At 55.6% G+C, this 16433-nt stretch overlaps 1 protein-coding gene across 5 annotated transcripts in view; it reads right to left on the bottom strand.

Moving 5' to 3' along the window:
• ARHGAP27 (Rho GTPase activating protein 27) overlaps positions 1-16433 on the bottom strand; it is a 31232-nt gene that overhangs the window by 6040 nt on the left and 8759 nt on the right. For 3 of the 5 annotated variants that reach the window (XM_059149892.1, XM_059149893.1, XM_059149896.1), the window contains 6 exons: positions 1989-2393; positions 1626-1808; positions 1310-1390; positions 1154-1237; positions 733-800; positions 318-408 (listed from right to left, as the gene is read on the bottom strand). In XM_059149892.1, coding sequence (XP_059005875.1) covers positions 318-408; positions 733-800; positions 1154-1237; positions 1310-1390; positions 1626-1808; positions 1989-2393 — 912 coding nt within the window. Of the gene's footprint in view, positions 1-317; positions 409-732; positions 801-1153; positions 1238-1309; positions 1391-1625; positions 1809-1988; positions 2394-6647; positions 6948-16433 lie in introns of those variants that run through there. The other 2 variants (XM_059149894.1, XM_059149895.1) reach the window with 2 other exon arrangements.

The following is a 16433-nucleotide window of genomic DNA, read 5'->3' as shown; positions in this document are numbered from 1 at the left end:
GCCCACCCAGGACAGGGAAGGAGAAAGGGGCACAGCCCTCATCTCCGAGAGCAGGCGTGGCCCCGACCCTATCTGCATGCCCATCAGACTGGAGTGGCTACCCTCAAGGACTGCTCCTCATGTCCAGGCTGCCTGGAAGTGCTTGTCACAGTCTGAATCTGCTGTCGTCACCCCCTGCCAAGGCCCAGCTCCCCTGGCACTCATGTTCCACTGCTGCAGACCTAGCCATTGACAAGCCAGATCAGGTAAAGAGCCACAGAAGTCAGGAGCAGATTGCTGGGGGTGGGGGGTCCCTGTCCTGGGACCCTGAGCCTCACCAGGCCGCCTGCAGCTGAGGCCTTCGAGTCCTTGAAGAATGTCAGGACGCCGCCCTCCAGCACCGTCCAGGACGCACTCCAGTGCTTCTTCCTAGGTGGGAGTGGGGAAGTGGGGGGTGACTGGGCTTGCACTGGCCCTGGACTGAGGCCCCCATACGCCCCCAGGTGCAGGGCACAGAGCTGAAAACACAGCTCAGCTTGGAGCATCCAATGGTGAGGACTGGACTCCCAGTTCTCACACTTGGTAGCCAAGGGACCCTGGACAAGTCCCTATCTCTAGAGGCCTCAGGGTCTTCACGGGACCTTTTAGAAAGCTGCTCTGAGGATTAACATGAGTGTGGCACACAGGACATGCGCAGTGAACATCATCCTTAAGGCCCACCCCGCCCTGGTCTGGGTCCCGCCAGGCGCTCACCGGAGCCGCTTTCCCTTGTCCACCGTCTTGGTGCGATGGAGCACCCCAGCCTTGTCCAGAGTCTTGGTCTGAGAAAGACGAGGGGAAAGAAGAGGCAGTTCACGGGGTGGCCACAGAGGGGCAGAGGCTAGTCTCCACAGCCAGCGACTCCTTACAGGCTGGGCCTGAGTCATGGCTGAACCCTCTTTGCTGCTGGTGCTGGCGGGGTGCCTGCTTTCACTCCAGCAGGAGAGATCTCTCAGCTCCCAACCTCACCCAGCCGTGGGCCAGAGATGACCCAGACCCACGTTCATTCAGCCCAGCGTCTTGCTGGGGCCTGTGGGGGAGACATACCTGGCCCCCGCCCAGCCCCCACAACCTTTAGGAAGCTCCTATTTTTTCTCTGGGGGTCCTGCCAGGGCCTACATGCTTCTTCCCTCACCTTCTCCTCAGGGGGGCTGGCCTGGGCTGGGGTCTCACTCTCCTGGCTGGATTTGTGGATGCTTCGAGGGGCAGGGACTGGAACCTGAGGAGAAAGTCACCATCATACACAGTCCCTTCCCCTCTCCCCAAGACTCTCCCACTCCCAGTTGGTTACCTGGGGCAGCTCCCACTGAACGGAGGCGTCATGTGGGTTGTAGAAGTAGGGCTTCCCGTATTGGTCCTCCAACCTCACCCACTGCGGGTAGACAGGTGGTCAGGCCTCCCAGCCCACCTCGGGGGAGGGCAGGCAAAGTTCTTCTTGCACCAGAACCCCATGATATAGCCCCAAGGAGTTGGGAGGGTCAAGTGCGGGCGATGGGGTGTCTTGGAGCCCGCCCAGGAGCTGCAGTTGATGGTGTTAAGGTGAGCTACTAGAAGAGCTGGAGGAATGACCGGGGGGCTGTCTGGCCATATCTGCCCGCTGCCCGTACCTGCTCCTGGGTGAAGTGGTTGGTGTAGAGCGTCTGCCCGTCCGGGTTCACACGGAGAGACCAGCCGGGGGGCGTGGCCAAAGGAGAGGCGGACCGGGGCTCACTGAAAGAGCCCACAGGGGAATAGTCCTCCTCCGGGTAACTGGTCAGCGACTCGGGGTAATCCGTCTCAGGGGTAGGGGGCTGCAGGGAGCAAAGACCGAGGCGGAGGGTCTCAGAGCCAGTACGCACCCTTGGCCCCGCCCTTTTAGACCAGACCACGCCCCTCACGAGCAGTTGGGAGGCGGGCTGTGGGAGAGCAGGAGGCGGGGTCTGAGGCCTCAGAGCCACCCCGCCCATCCGGGCCAGGCCCCGCCCCCTCACCCTCTGGTCCCTGGGGTTGAGCGGGCTCAGGCCCGGCTGCATTTCCAGCTCGTCCTCTGGCTCGTCCTCGGTCTCGTCCTCCCAGACGGTCTCGCCCGTCAGCGGGTTGTAGAAGAACACCCTGCGGCTCTCCTCATCCCAGTACTGACCCCAGTCGGTCTCGAGGCTCTCGCGGCTGCCCACCGAGGCGGGGGAGGTGGCCGGGCTGGCGATGCCCTCGCCAGCCTCGAAGGGCGACTCCCAAGTGGTCACGCCCGTGTCTGGGTTGTAGTAGTAGGGGCGCCCGCTGCCCGTGTCCGTGTGCGTCTCCCACGCCGGGGGGCGGGGGCCCGCGGTGGCGCCCAGCGAAGAGACCGAAGGCTGCCTCTCTACGTTCTCGTACACGGGCTCCGGGGGGTCGTCCACCTGTGGGAGGAGAAAGGAAACGTGACCTTCCTGGCAGGCAGCTCCGGGGTCACACAGTCCCGACTCGGCCGCTTGCCATCTGGGTGACCTTTGGCAAGTTAGAGTACCCCCTGTTTCAGTTCCATCAGCTGCACAACGTCTGCCCTGCCCACTCCGGAAACTGTAGTGAAGAGAGAATGAGGAAATATTCTTGACAGTGCATTGCAAAGTATGAAATGTCCCACATGCGTAGGGCAGTTACATTAAGTGTTTATTGACAATAATCAGATATTAGGGCTCCTGGGTGGCTCAGTGGGTTAAGCCTCTGCCTTTGACTCAGGTCATAATCTCAGCGTCCTGGGACTGAGCCCCACATCAGGCTCTCTGCTCAGCAGGGAGCCTGCATCTCCCTCTCTGCCTGCCTCTCTGCCTACTTGTGATCTGTCAAATAAATGAATAAAATCTTAAAAACAACAACAACAACAATAATCAGTTATGGATAACTGAGTTCTCCCAGCTGTGTACTTACTCTGCCTCCAGGGGGTGAATCAGAGGCTGGACAGGAATAGAGAAACGGCCTGGGCCCCCTTCCTTTTCCTCAGGTCACATGGGGGCAGCCCCCCCACCACACTCTCCATTCCCCCCCTCCACCTCCTTCCTTCCTGGCCCTGAAAGCTCTGGGACTGGAATCAGTACTACCTCTGGATCTGGGACTGAAATGTCCCGAATGTGGTTTTTGCAGGGCTCAGAATCAACGGCAGAGAAGGGAAAGGGGGAGGAGAGTTGGATGGGAGGAAGGAGGGAGGGGCGAGGAGAGACGAGCCCCTCTTGCCCGCCAAAGGAAAGCAAGGTGAGCTGGAGGGTTTAGTCACACAGAACATGGGTCTGATCATGCTCCGCACGCCACTGCTCCTTGCCACCACGGGGCAAAGTCTGCGCCTTCACAGGGCACCTGAGGCATCTGTCACTTGCCTGTCCACCTTATTTCCTGCCATTCCTGGCCCCTTGCCTTGAACTTTAAGCTCTGGTAGCAGGGAGTTGCTGGAGGCCCCACCCTCTGGGCTGAGCCCATACACAGTCCACCTAGGCTCGCCCCACCCCTTTCTCACCTGGCCAACTCCAAGTCCTCCTTTAGGACTCAGCTCAGGTGTCAGGTTCAAGACCTTTCCCGAGATTCCGCTGGTGCGCCCACCGCAGCCCAGCACCCTCGGGCTGCCGGAGGGATCAATAGCCATACTATCAAACCCCAGGCAGCAGCATCGCAGCAGAAGATGAATACAGTCTCTCTCTCTCTCTCTCTCTTTTTTTTTTTTTAAGATTTTATTTATTTGAGAGAGCAAGCGAGTGAGAGAGAGCAGCAGTGGGGTGAACGGCAGAGGGAGAAACAGACTCCCTGCTGAGCAGGGAGCCCAATGCAATGCGGTGGGGGGCTGGCGGGCGGTTGATACTGGGACCCCAGGATCATGACCTGAGCAGAAGGCAGATGCTTAACTGACTGAGCCACCCAGGCACCCCAGATTAATACTGTTTCTTTTTTTTTTTTTTCCTTTTTAAGATTTATTTATTTATTTGACAGAGAGAGAGCACAAGCCGGGGGCGTGGCATGCAGGAGCAGAGGGAGAGGCAGGCTCCCTGCTGAGCAGTGTCGGTAGGGTTCCATCCCAGGCAGGACCCTGAGACCATGACCTGAGCCAAAGGCAGAGGCTTAACTGACAGAGCCACCCAGGTGCCCCAATACTGTTTCTAAGAGTATATAACGGTATAAGGGAAAAGCAGATTTCAACACAGTGAACAGCTATAGTTCCAATTACGCATTTCTAGAAACCTTCCAAAATGCTAACAGAGGTTATCTCTGGGTGGTGTAATTACAGAGATTATTTTTCTTTAAATTTTTCTTCAAAACTGTGTATAATAACCGCCCCCTGCCACCGGTTTTTTGTTTTTTGTTTTTTTTTTTAAGATTTCGTTTATTTATTTGACAGACAGAGATCACAAGTAGGCAGAGAGGCAGGCAGAGAGAGGAGGAAGCAGGCTCTCCACCGAGCACAGAGCCCGATGCGGGGCTCGATCCCAGGACTCTGGGATCATGACCCAAGCCGAAGGCAGAGGCCCCAACCCACTGAGCCACCCAGGCGCCCCCCTGCCACCGTTTTTAATCACAGAAGTTTCTCTGTTGCTTAATGATTCCTTCACTAAGCTGTAAGCTCCTCGAGAGGGGAATCAAGTCTTTAGAGAAGCGCCCCAAGACACACTGATGTGTCCCACAAAGATTCACGCCTGGTGCAGGCACCGTTCTAGGCACTGGGAATGCAGCAGTGAACAAAGGGACCCCAATGCCCTACTGGGCAGCCTGTGGGAATGGTCGGGGAGGGGGCAGGGAGCCCAGCAGGGTGACAAGCAAATGCATGCATGGCCATGATAATGACTGCTCGCAAGGAGACCAACTCTCAGACAAGCAGTGGATTCTAGACCACCAGGGACAGGTCCCACGCATGGAGGGAGCGGGAAGAGCCAGGTACCCCAGTTTCTCACTCTTCTCCCTCCCCGCACAAGGTCTCGTGTGGCTGAGACTGGACCCTCCCTGCCATGTTTCCTTTCGCTCGGCCTGTCGCAGCCCTCCCGAGCATCCCAGATTCCAGCCTGCAGACCCTCCCCCAAACACAAAAGTCATCTTCCTAGCTCTGGACCTTTGCTCCAGGGGGGTTCTGGAACCTCCACTCTCATGACCTACTCTCACCATCGCTCCGCTCCAAGCCTCCTGGCAGGAGAGGACTTCTCCCTCAGGAGAGATGCCTAATCCGCTGTCATTGTCTTCATGCCCCTGCGAGGGGCTGGCAGTGCTCTGCCCTGCTGGCCCATTCATCGTCTGCCCCTCTGCCTACCTCCTCTGACCCCAAAGGCAGGGGTTTTTTGAGAGCAAGACCCAGGGTGACATAATTGACCCCAGTTGCCCTCTAGCAGGTAGCCCAATGCCCTGAGGCATGCAGACTGTCCACTAAAGGGACTTACTGAGTTCGCCAGGACACAGTGCAACAACAACCAACACACACACACACACACACACCCTGACACTTCAGGAGAGACTGGATTCGCTTTGAACACGAGCTTCCTGGGAATAAGGGTTCAGCGAGGGAGCCAGGAGACTCCTTAAGAGGATGGCATGGAGGCGGTGGGCAGAAGGTGGGTGGTCCTGGCATGTCTCCTGCCCACTCCCGCTGGACCCACTGAGGCAGCAGCCTTCCTGTCCCTGCGACAGGTGCTGGAAGGTCATATGGAGGCACGAGAGGAGATGAGCTAAGGAAGGACCCGGGCTATTTGGAGTGGGGATTTCCGCCTGCAGCCTGCTGGTCCTGGCTAGGAGTGCAAGGGGAGTCCCAGGCCGGTCAGGTTGAGGGGATCTTGCACCAAGAACACCCCGAGCAGGGGCAGGGAAGACCTAGGAGGGGGGCAGGGCAAACCTAGGAGGTGGAGGGTTAGGCCCCCAACATGGGAGGGTTGTCTGCAGACTGCAGATCAGAGGCCAAAAGGGGGCAGGCAGGGCCCCCTGGAAGCAGGCACATTCTAAGGATTGGGGCTGCCCCAGAGACACAGGCTGCTTCAGGAGGCAGTCAGGGGCCTCCACTGGAGATGAGCCGGCAGAGTCCAGCCCCTGTTAGCGAGGCTGCTGCCCTGTGGAGGGAGCTGGACCGCAGCAGCCCTGAGGGCCCTTCAAACTCTAGAACCCTCTGTAGGGCTGCCACAGTGCTAAGACAGAGGCGCTTTCCTGGCAGAGCCAAAATCAGACTGGAAGCCAGGTGGGGCCAGTCCCTCTGGGCCCTCTGGCCTTCAAAAGGAAGCCTGAAGGTTAGAGCAGGGCCTACCACCTCGGGCTCCCAACTCATGGAGGCCCAGACTACACCCCATCATAACCTGGCAACAGGGCCCCGACGAGGGCACTGGCAGCTCCTAAGGCCCAGACCCACAAACACGACAGCGACAAGGGGTCCTCTAGTAGGAAAGGGGAAGTGGTCCCCCACCTCAGGCCAGAGGACAGAGCCAAGAGGGGCTCTGGTTCTCATTACACCCAGCTGCCCGACCCCCCCAGCACTCCCTTTGTCTCCAGTTCCCGCCCCTGGCCCACAAGCAGGTGGCTGGCCTGCTTCTCTTCCCCCAAGCTGACCACCATCTCTCAGGGTCCCTCTGCAGCCCCTCACAGATAGGCAAGGCCTTAGAAAAGCAAAGAGGAAAGAAGGGAGGAGCTCCCCAAGTCTGGGGAGCTCACCCCGGCTCACCCACCTCCTGGGAAGGCCAGAGGACGGAGGCGCCCCCGGGCCCCTTGACGCAGAGGCCCTCAGCCATCCCCATCAGAGGCTGAGCTTGCCCCAAAATGCCAGGGTCCTCTACCTGTACCCGCAGGGCCCGACTCCGCCTCTTGGTCAGCTTGGCAATCACGTCCACCATCCTGTGCCCTCGCAGCTGCTGGGACAGAGCCCTGGGAAGGTTTCAGGGGTGGAGCCAAGGGGGCACAACCCCAGGGCTGGCACAGGGCAATGGTGAAACAAGAAGTTGCTCTGAGATGGAGGGAAGCTGAGCCTCCAGCCCATTTCCTGTCGGGGCTACGGAAGTGCTGCCTGAGACAGAGGCTGCCTGAGATAGGGTGGGGTGGGGTGGAGTGGGGGTGTCTCGGTCGGGGTATTTTTATGTGTCCCGGTGAGCCTTCCTACTCAATGCTCTGATCACGGGGGGGGGGGGGTTCTGAATCCTGGGCCCGCCCCCCTCCCCCCCCCCCCCCGTGGAGCGGGAGGTCACTGGAACCATGGGTGGGGGAGGGGGTGGCTGCTGCATGGCTGGGAGCAGGCGGAGGGGGGCTGCTGGGTGCCTGACACCTGGGCTGGCCTGGACAAGACACGGAGTGGCCTTCAATTCCCCCAAAGCACGGGGAGGATGTGATGGGGAAGAGGAAGCTGGTGTGTGTACTGCAGTGCGGGGAGCGTCTCAAAGAGGAAGGGGCCTGGGCGGCCATCGTAACAGAGGCGGCCAGCGTCTGGAGTCTTCCAGGCACACAGAGGACAGGAGGGATTTTGACCGCATCACAATCCACTCGCCTGACTGTCTGAGCCTGCCTCCTCCGGCCTTGGTCACCAAGATGCGAGCACATGCCCCTGCCTGTGTGTCCAGTCACATGCCCCCACGCTCCCAGGACCCAGAGAAGGGGACAAGGACTAGCTCCTCCACAGCCCTACAACCAACAGCTTCCCCTGGCCTCCCCTCTCTTCACTCTCTCGTCAAGTGGATGTTCAAAACCCAGCCATGCACAACGGGCACAGGGTGTCCTGGGTGAGACGCTGCGCTCCACCCCAGCCCTTGGGGACCACCTTGTCTTACGAACACCCTCATAGGTGCCTCCTCCCCAGCTCCAGAGGCCAGGCAGCACCCTGCCGCCCACCCACCCACTGCCCACGGCTCTCCCACAAAGGCTGCCCAGTTCCTGCTTCGGGCTCGGAACCCCACCTTCCACCCAGGATCCCAGACCCCTTGTGGGCTGTTTTCCCATTTCAGTAAGCCTCCTGTTCCCAGCCCTGGCCCGACTTTCCCCCTTGCCCATGTCCCCCCCAGGAAGGCCACCCCTTCCCCGCACCCACTATGGCCTCCGGACAGGGACATCCAAGTAGCGCCCGGCATCGTGTAGATTGGGAGCGTGGGACACTGGCGCAGACCACAGCCAGCGCAAGCCAGGGACTTCAGCCCTACTATGCCTTCAAAGCTCTAGTATACTACCATCCCTTGTGGGGCACGGAAGCCCGGAACACTGGGGGGCAGAGAGGCTTGGAGTCCTCCTACTTGTCACACACATGACGCATCCTGCTGCCCCCACCCTGAGGGACACGGGCCACACACATGCTAGGTCACCAAGGGAGACGGAGCCAGGCCCAGGAGACCGGCAGAGCCTCTGTAAATGCCAGGGCAGCCGGCAGCAGGGAGGAGCCGGGGAGGGGAAGGAGAGAGAGGAGGCAGGTGCAGGAACCCGGGCCCTTAGCGCTGGCCTGCTCTAGAATTAGGAAGGGGGGGTCTCCCCACGGCAGGAAACAAGAGTGACGTACAGGTGACCGGGACCACAGAAAATGCAGGCCACGTGCTGCTTCTTCTCAGGAATAAGTCTGGCCCCATGCTCAGGGGCCTCCCAGAGGGCTCTGACCCCACACCCTGGGGACAGAGCCAAACCCACACATCTCTAGGCTGCTCTTGGAGGCTGGCTCCTCCGGCCTCCAGTCCAGGCCTCCCCTCCCCGGGGAGAGGAGGTGTGACCACAGCAGCTCCCCCCCCCCCCATCCCGGGGTCCACCCCCGCTAACCACACCCTCACACCTCTCCTTGCCTCTAGGCACACGGTGGCGGAGGGGACAGAACAAGCCTGCTGCACACTGACCACCTCTCCAGCCCTCTGTCCTCACCCTTTCTCCCCAAAAACCTCACAAGCAGGTGCAACCAGAAAATCCTATCAGCTCTCTGTGGCCAGAGGCAAAAGAAATGCCTGCAAACCAGTGACTAGAGCCCAGAGACAGGCTCAGGGGGTCACGGAGGGGACGGGACCTCTCTTGCTGACTCCAGGCTAGCCAGGCTGGGTGGAGGAAAAGTGGAGAATAAACTGTGATCTTTGCCTCAGGGAGCTTAACGCAGTGCCCAGAACTGGCATCCTTCCCGCTCCTGAGCACGCCCTCTCCAGGACAGAGTCCAGGCCTCAGCGGATCCGCCCCTAGCCCTGACAGACAAGTCCACCAGTGTGCAGTGGGTCACCCTCCAGGGTCTTCAAGCCTCAGAATGGTGGGGAACCATGCCTGGAGCTGCCAAGCACCACCCACCCAACCCCGAACCCGGAGAGTCTGGTATAAGTGATTTGGGCTGCGGCTCAGACATGTTGTGTTAAGATGAGGCTCGGTATAATCTTACTGCTTTGCCCTGCGGCTTTCGGGTCCCAACACAGTAGCCCAAGGTGAGATTCTTCCCTGGGATTTGGAGCAGAAGCATCGTCATTGGGTTAAAAGGAAAAAAAAGAATGAAGCAGAATTCAGGGACATGGCTTCTCATGTGGATTGTGCCCTAGCTTCTCTCTGGGAAGTCCCTTGAATCTCTGGGCCTCTGTTTCTTTATCCATAGAATGGGCTGTCTGTCATTCTCTACCTGCTCGCAAGACTGGCTTCCATGAAAGCGTCAAGCAGGCCCCCAAGTTCTCCCCCCTGCACCGGGGACCGTGGGGAAGAAGGCAGGGTTGTGCTTCTGCTTTTCTGCTTCTCGGTTTCGATGGAATGCCCTTGGCTCTGGACTCTGCCCCCAGCCTTTCAGTGGCCTCATGGGACTGTGTGCTTGGCTTGCTCCTTCAGGGCAGGTGGGGCCTGGGGCGGAACCTTCTTCACCACTCCCACGCCCTGTGCTCGGGATTAGGCTGGCAGACACCCAGGATGTCTCCCAAGGTTGGGTCAGGAGGAATAAGAAACCATCTGTCAAGGGAACTGCGGGCCTGAGGAGGCTGTACTTGGGAGCCAGCCTAGGGAGGAGAATGTGGCCAGGGCTTCAAATGTAGCGGCACATGCACTCACCCTTCCTTCTCACTTCCCCAGTGGAGGGACCAGGTGCCCCTGTCCGAAGTGACCTCCCTGAGCAGGCCCAGGGGGATCCCAGGATCCCACTGCCTCTCTTGCTCGCCCAGAAGCAGCTGTTCCTCAAATCTCTAACCCCTCCCATTTGACTGCCTTTGACTCTTTGGCATTTCAAAAAACTTGAGGTCTCTCCACCTTATTTTAATTTCTTTCTTAAGATTTTATTTATTTCTTCAACAGAGAGAGAAAGAGATAGCGAGAGAGAGAGAGAGCGCGCGCGCGAGCACGAGCTCGAGCGCGGGCACCAGTGGGGGCTGGGGAGGAAGAAAGAGATGCAGACTCCCCGCTGAGCAGGGAGCCCGACTGGGGAAGGGGGGCTTGAACCCAGGAGCCTGGGACCATGACTTGAGCTGAAGGCAGACGTTTAGCCAACCGAGTCACCCAGGCGCCCTGAGGTCTCTCCATCAAAAAGCAAAAGGAGGCCCCTGGACCCAGCTCCGCCTGCTTCCTTTTCAGAGCCCACTTCTTGAAGGTGGGCGCATCCCCACCATTCTGCTGGCCCGTCACCCTGATGTCCAGCCCACAGCTAGAGTGTCCTGTGACTTCCTTCGTGACAAATGTGGTCCTTGTCGGGTGTGACCCCCTCCAGCACTTAGTTCTTACAGCCTTCTCCCTCCTCCTCTGGTGCCTGCTGGGCTCTGGGCTCTGGGCCCGTGCGCCTCTTCCTCTGTCTACATCCTTGATGCTTGGTCCCACCTTTGCTTCTCTGCTGTCCTGGGGAAGCCCAGCCAGCTCTGTTCAGGTAATGACCTGTCAGCGCAGCTCCAGGAGCGGGCCTTGACTGCTGCCCTGGGTGTCCCTGATACACCTCCAGAGCTGCACGTCCCAAACCGCAGTCACCCTCCTTCTCCTGTTTCCCATCTGGGCATCATCTCGGTTGTTCAAGCTGAGACCTAGGGTCACCGAGCCCGGTGACCAGAGCTGCCTAAGCCTTTCAGACCTGTCAGTCCGCACGTATCACCAGCATCGGGGGAACTCGGCAACACCACCACAAGGAAGCAGACAGTCAAATCCAGAATAGATATTCTCTGGAGCAACGGGTCTGGCCTCTGTCAGGGCAGGAGGAGGAGGAGGGACCCATCAAGAGAGACTGAAGGGACAGTCCAGTGGAATGCATGGTTCTCGAGTTGACCTTGGTTCAAACAAACTTGCTGGGAGAGATCTGTTTTGGTACAATGAGGGACTTTCGACTATGCCCTGGGTCTGAGATGCTATTAAGGAACTAATGTGAATTTTTAAAAGATATAATAATGGTTATAGTATTGTGATTATGGAGAAAAACACTTTTAAGACATAGATGTTGAATTTTGGCGGGATAAGATATGATAAAGTCTGGAATTTATTGTTTCTTGGCAAAAAAAAAAAAAAAAAGAACAAACTTGGCAAGCAGTAATTGTTAAATCTAAGTAATAGGTATAAATTATATGCCTTTTACTATTCTTCTGGTTTCTTTGTATGTTTGACAATCTTCATAACAGAAAGGGGAAAAGCCCTCCCTTAGACTTTCTTATTCTTCTGCAATCTCCATGTTACAACTCTGTGAAGTGTTCATTGTTTCTTATCCAGAAAGACTGGCCTTTCCAGCTCTCTCCCCTGCACTCCCCCCAGTAGTAATTTCTCTCCCTTTATGATGCGGCACTGGTGCTTGGAACTTTGGAAATATGGCAGCTTCAACATGTCCTGCTTCTCTCCTCCCCCTGCTGCGACCCTCTATGAAGGGGCTGTGCCAGCCGGTGGGCAGGGCTGGCTGGCATAGGCCGAGTGCCCGAGACAGAAGCTGGAACTCAGGGGGCCCCGGGGCAGACCTGGCCCACCATAAGACCCCAGGGGCAAGGCAGGGTGACCTGAGGAGCCCACGGGGAGCCAAACAGGTGGGCTCAGCGCTCTCTGCTGGAAAGCTGGGAATGTCGAGGGGCAGGGAGCAGGGAGAATTTCTGATGGTGTCTGCAGGGGACCTGGCCAGCTAGCCCCACGGGCCCCCTGGCAGAGACCACCATTCCTCTGCTCTAGGGCCCCATCAAGTGGGGGTACTCCAACAGCTCAATCCCAGCCCCAGTGAGCAAAGACACATCCATCTCACTCCTCTGGCAAGCCTGTAGCTGGAAAGAGTTGGAGCAGAAAGACCCCCCCCAAACTGGCCAGAGTTGGCAGACCTTAATTCAGCAAGGTCTGGACCTGCTGCGTACCACTCACAAACCCCGCTGAGAAGAGGAGCTGGTCAGTAAAGGTGACGGGACAGCTGGACAGCCAACCAGGAAAAAAAAAAATCATTAACACTGGGTCTACATCTCACTCTGTCCGCTCAGATACATCCCCCAAAGCATCAAAGAGTCTGACATAAAATGTGAAACCCAAAAAAAAGACTCAAAGAGGAAAACATGAGCAAAATTCTATTAAAAAAAAAAAAGACCTTGTGGCGCCTGGGTGGCTCAGTTGGTTGGGTGTCTGCCTTTGGCTCAGGTTATGAACCTGGAGTCCCAGGATGGAGTCCCACATCAGGCTCCCTGCTTGGCAGGGAGTCTGCTGCTCCCTCTGACCCTCCCCCCCTCATGCTCTCTGTCTCTCTCATTCTCTCTCTCTCAAATAAATAAATAAAATCTTAAAAAAAAAAAAAGATCTTGGTGACAGAGACTCAAAATCAAAAAGCCGTAAGATTAGTGATTTCTACATTAAGTGATTTATGTGGCCAAAACATGACATGAGCAAAGTCAGAAGACAAATGTGGGGAGACTCCAACTCATGCTGGAGATCCAAGGCTGGTCTCCCTCGAACGGCAAAGCCTCCTAATAACTGATAAGTAAAACCAATAACTCGACAGAAAAGGGAACACAGGCTATGAATAGACCGGCCACGGAAAAAGGAAAACAAACAGACCGGACATCTATGAAAAGATGCTCACTCTCGCTGAAAAGAGAAATGCAAATCCCAGCTGCCTTTGGAGCATATATTTTACTACTGCATCGGCAGAAACCAACATCTTGTCGGCACGTGGTTAGCAAGGCTGTGGGGAGTCAGACGCTCACATCTGTGCTGGTGGGAATGTAACCTGGTATAAGCCCCACAGACAGGGAGAGCAATTTGGCAAAACTGAACAAATATCTATCGTTACCTTTCTGCCCAGCGAAATCATCCTTGATTTACCACCTGCACATCCACGAAAGATTCTTTACTATAGCTTTGTGCATAATGGCAAAAGCTGGGAGACAGTCCAAGGGCCCATCAACCATGGAGTGGCTGAAGGATTTATGATACATTCCTACAAGGAAAACCCACATAGCTACTAGGAAGGGGACTGATACTCTCTGTGCACGATCTCCAAGGTACGTTGCTGAATCAAATAGGCAAAAAACAAGCAAGATATAGGGTTGTGTGTACTGCTTGCTACCTGTATGTAAGGGAGACAGAAAAATCAGGGAATCAAATGTGGTTTCATAGAAGTTCGTATCTGTATAAAGAAACTCCGGAAGAGTAGGGAAAGAATTAATGAAAGTGACAACTTAGAGCTGATGGAGAACAGGTACAGAAGCAGGGGTACGTGTGGGAGTTTTTACTATATATTAAAAAAAAAAAAGACTTTATTTATTTGATAGAGAGAACGAGAGAGGGAACACAAGCAGGGGGAGTGGGAAAGGGAGAAGCAGGCTTCCCGTCGTGAAGGGAGCCTGATGCAGGGCTCGACCCCAGGACCCTGAGATCATGACCCGAGCCAAAGGCAGAGGCTTAACCCACTGAGCCACCCAGGTGTCCCACCTTATCTAATTAAGAAAATCTTGCTATTAGCAAGATAGAGGAGCTAGAAAACACAGAGACAACCCAAACAACACCAAAAAAGAATTCTTAAGGAGATTCAAGTAAAGCACAAACGAGAGAGAGAAAAAAAAGACTGTTTTAGAACCTAGAATATATCATTGCGCTACTCATTGAAGGTGAGGATAGAGAGCCATACTCCAGACTCCAATCTGTAGCCTGGAAGATAAAGCAGGAGGAATCTCTCAGAACAAACACACACAGAGATAAGAAAGAAAGGGGGCAAAACTACAAAACTGGAGAAGCCCGTCAAGAGGGCCAACGTGCACATGAAATGAAAGAAAAAGTCAAAGACACAACAATCATGCAACAAACAGATTTCTCTAAGCTGAAAAAAAAAAAAGACCCAAGGCTGTGTATAGACACTGATGAGGTTCTGTGAGTTTCGGGGGAGGGGGGAGTACTGAGAAAAGGAATCCCCATCTCTGCACATCCAAGGGCATGTTTGACTAGGAACCCCAGGGACAAACAGAAGCCATGAATGAAATGCCAAGTGTCATAGGACACCGGGAGTGACAGGCGGAGAAGAAAAGAATCAGTAGCAGCCCGATAGAAGGGGGAAAGCAAACCACAGGAAAACCAATACATGTAATTAATCCATTAGGAACAAAATCCAGTAGGCTGGGTCCGTTATTAAACAAAATCTCAAAAGAGTGCATTATCCCATCAGAAGACAGTCAGCTTGGATTTCAAAATTCAGTGGTATGACAACACACACACACACACTCTTAAGAAAGACACTTAACGTGATAACGTTGAAACTTAAAGGATACGGAGAGGTACTGGCGAGTGCAAAAAATAAAATCGAACAAAATACAGAGTGGCCAGGCTCTTGAGAGGAAAGGTGGAGTTTAGGGTCGCAAGGACCCCACGGGATAAAGAGGGACACCAAGTTGTGATACAAATTCAAGCTCTGTGAAGACAGGGCAGTCCAGATCGGGGCGTTCCCAGCAGCGCTCTAGCTCAACGTCAAGAGCGAAACCTACTAAAAGTACAAGAAGAACTTGCTTGAGAAAATCTGAGTGGGAGATGTAATAAACCTCTATCAGACCTGGAGTAAAAGACAAAACCAAAAAGAGATCTACAAAGGAAACCCACATTTCAATAATAGCGTCCATCATGGGGCGCCTGGGTGGCTCAGTGGGTTGAAGCCTCTGCCTTCGGCTTGGGTCATGCTCTCTGCTTGGCGGGGAGCCTTCTTCCTCCTGTCTCTCTCTGCCTGCCTCTCTGCCTACTTGTAATCTCTGTCTGTCAAATAAATAATAAAATCTTTAAAAAAAAAATAATAGCGTCCATCAGCTTGGCTTGATCTCTAGGGGGGACCTGATGTCCTTTAAATGGAAAATATACAATTTTTCCATGGCTATGAAAAACTTAGAAAAAAAATCCTTTCCTCAGTCACAAAGGAATCCATATGTAAATTTAGAAGACTTTGCCAATCAAGGAAAAAATGAATGCTTTCCTAGTCAAAAACCAAAATGGCCAAAATAAACAAGAATGAATGGAAAACTTGGAAAGATCCAATTACGATTGAAGAGAAAGTCTGCCCCTGACAAAGCACCAGGCCCAGAGGGGTTCACGGAGGAGGCTGAATGGTAGAAACCTTTGGGATGCACCTGCTGTCCCCCTCCCTTGGCCGGAAGAGACCCTAGGTTTCTCTCTGGCCACGGCACCTGCAGGTTCTCCCACCACAGCAGATGGGAACCCTGGGTTTGCCTGACCAGCTCTCTACCCCAGTCAGCTGCCTGAGGGCAGGGACCACGCCTTGTGTCTCACTGCCTCCCAGTGCCCAGTCCACCCCTGCTCCGTCCTGAATCAATGACACAGTAAGTGAAAAATCACAGTGCCTTTGTCAGTGCTCCGGGATGCCCGAGGTCTGCAAAGCTCTCCCACCGAGAGTCAAGCAGGATGGATGGAGAGAAATCAAAATGCTAGTAGTCATTAGATGGAGATGTCCCCCCATTAGCCAAATATTTGCAGTGGCATGAAACTATTTTTAAGGGGGGAAGAGTAACTGGCAAATTCAGATGATGCCAGGAACTCTCCAGTTGCATAGATGGGGCGGGGGGGGGGGCGGCGGGGGGGAGATGGCTCGGGGGAGCTGGGGGCGGGGCCCTTCTGGCACCTTTCTTGGTTCCTCTGGCTTCCTCTCTCTGGCCAAGCTGACCCAGGCCCTGCGACAGACATGGAAGCTTTGACAGGGATGCCTGCTCTGTTCCCCTGATGCCTCAGGATGGACCTCCACCCAGGGGAAGGAGAGGCCTTGGGGCAGCACCTGTAGGAGCCCAGAGCCTGGGTCCTGCAGGCCTCACTACGCTTTTGCAGCTGCTCTGGAAGTCCCCTCAACACCACAGTCCTTCCTCAGTTTGGCAAGAAATCCTCCTGAACTTTAGCAAGAACCCCTGTGTCCCTCGGACCCAGGCCCCGGCAGCCCCCTTTCCCTCAATGCCAACCAACATGAACTGTCCCCTGACAGGGTCTGGAACCCTGACCCCTTTCTGATCAGCTGACCGCAGTCCTGCTGATGGGCTTTCCCATGCTGAGGGCCGGGCACTGACGGGTCATCGGGGTTGCCTTTCAGTGTCGCATGCCTGGCCCTTCCCACTGCTGGACACAGACAG

This window comes from Mustela lutreola, chromosome 15, assembly GCF_030435805.1.
Source record: "Mustela lutreola isolate mMusLut2 chromosome 15, mMusLut2.pri, whole genome shotgun sequence".
NCBI lineage: Eukaryota > Metazoa > Chordata > Mammalia > Carnivora > Mustelidae > Mustela > Mustela lutreola.
This window is presented reverse-complemented; position numbering and strand designations above follow the sequence as displayed.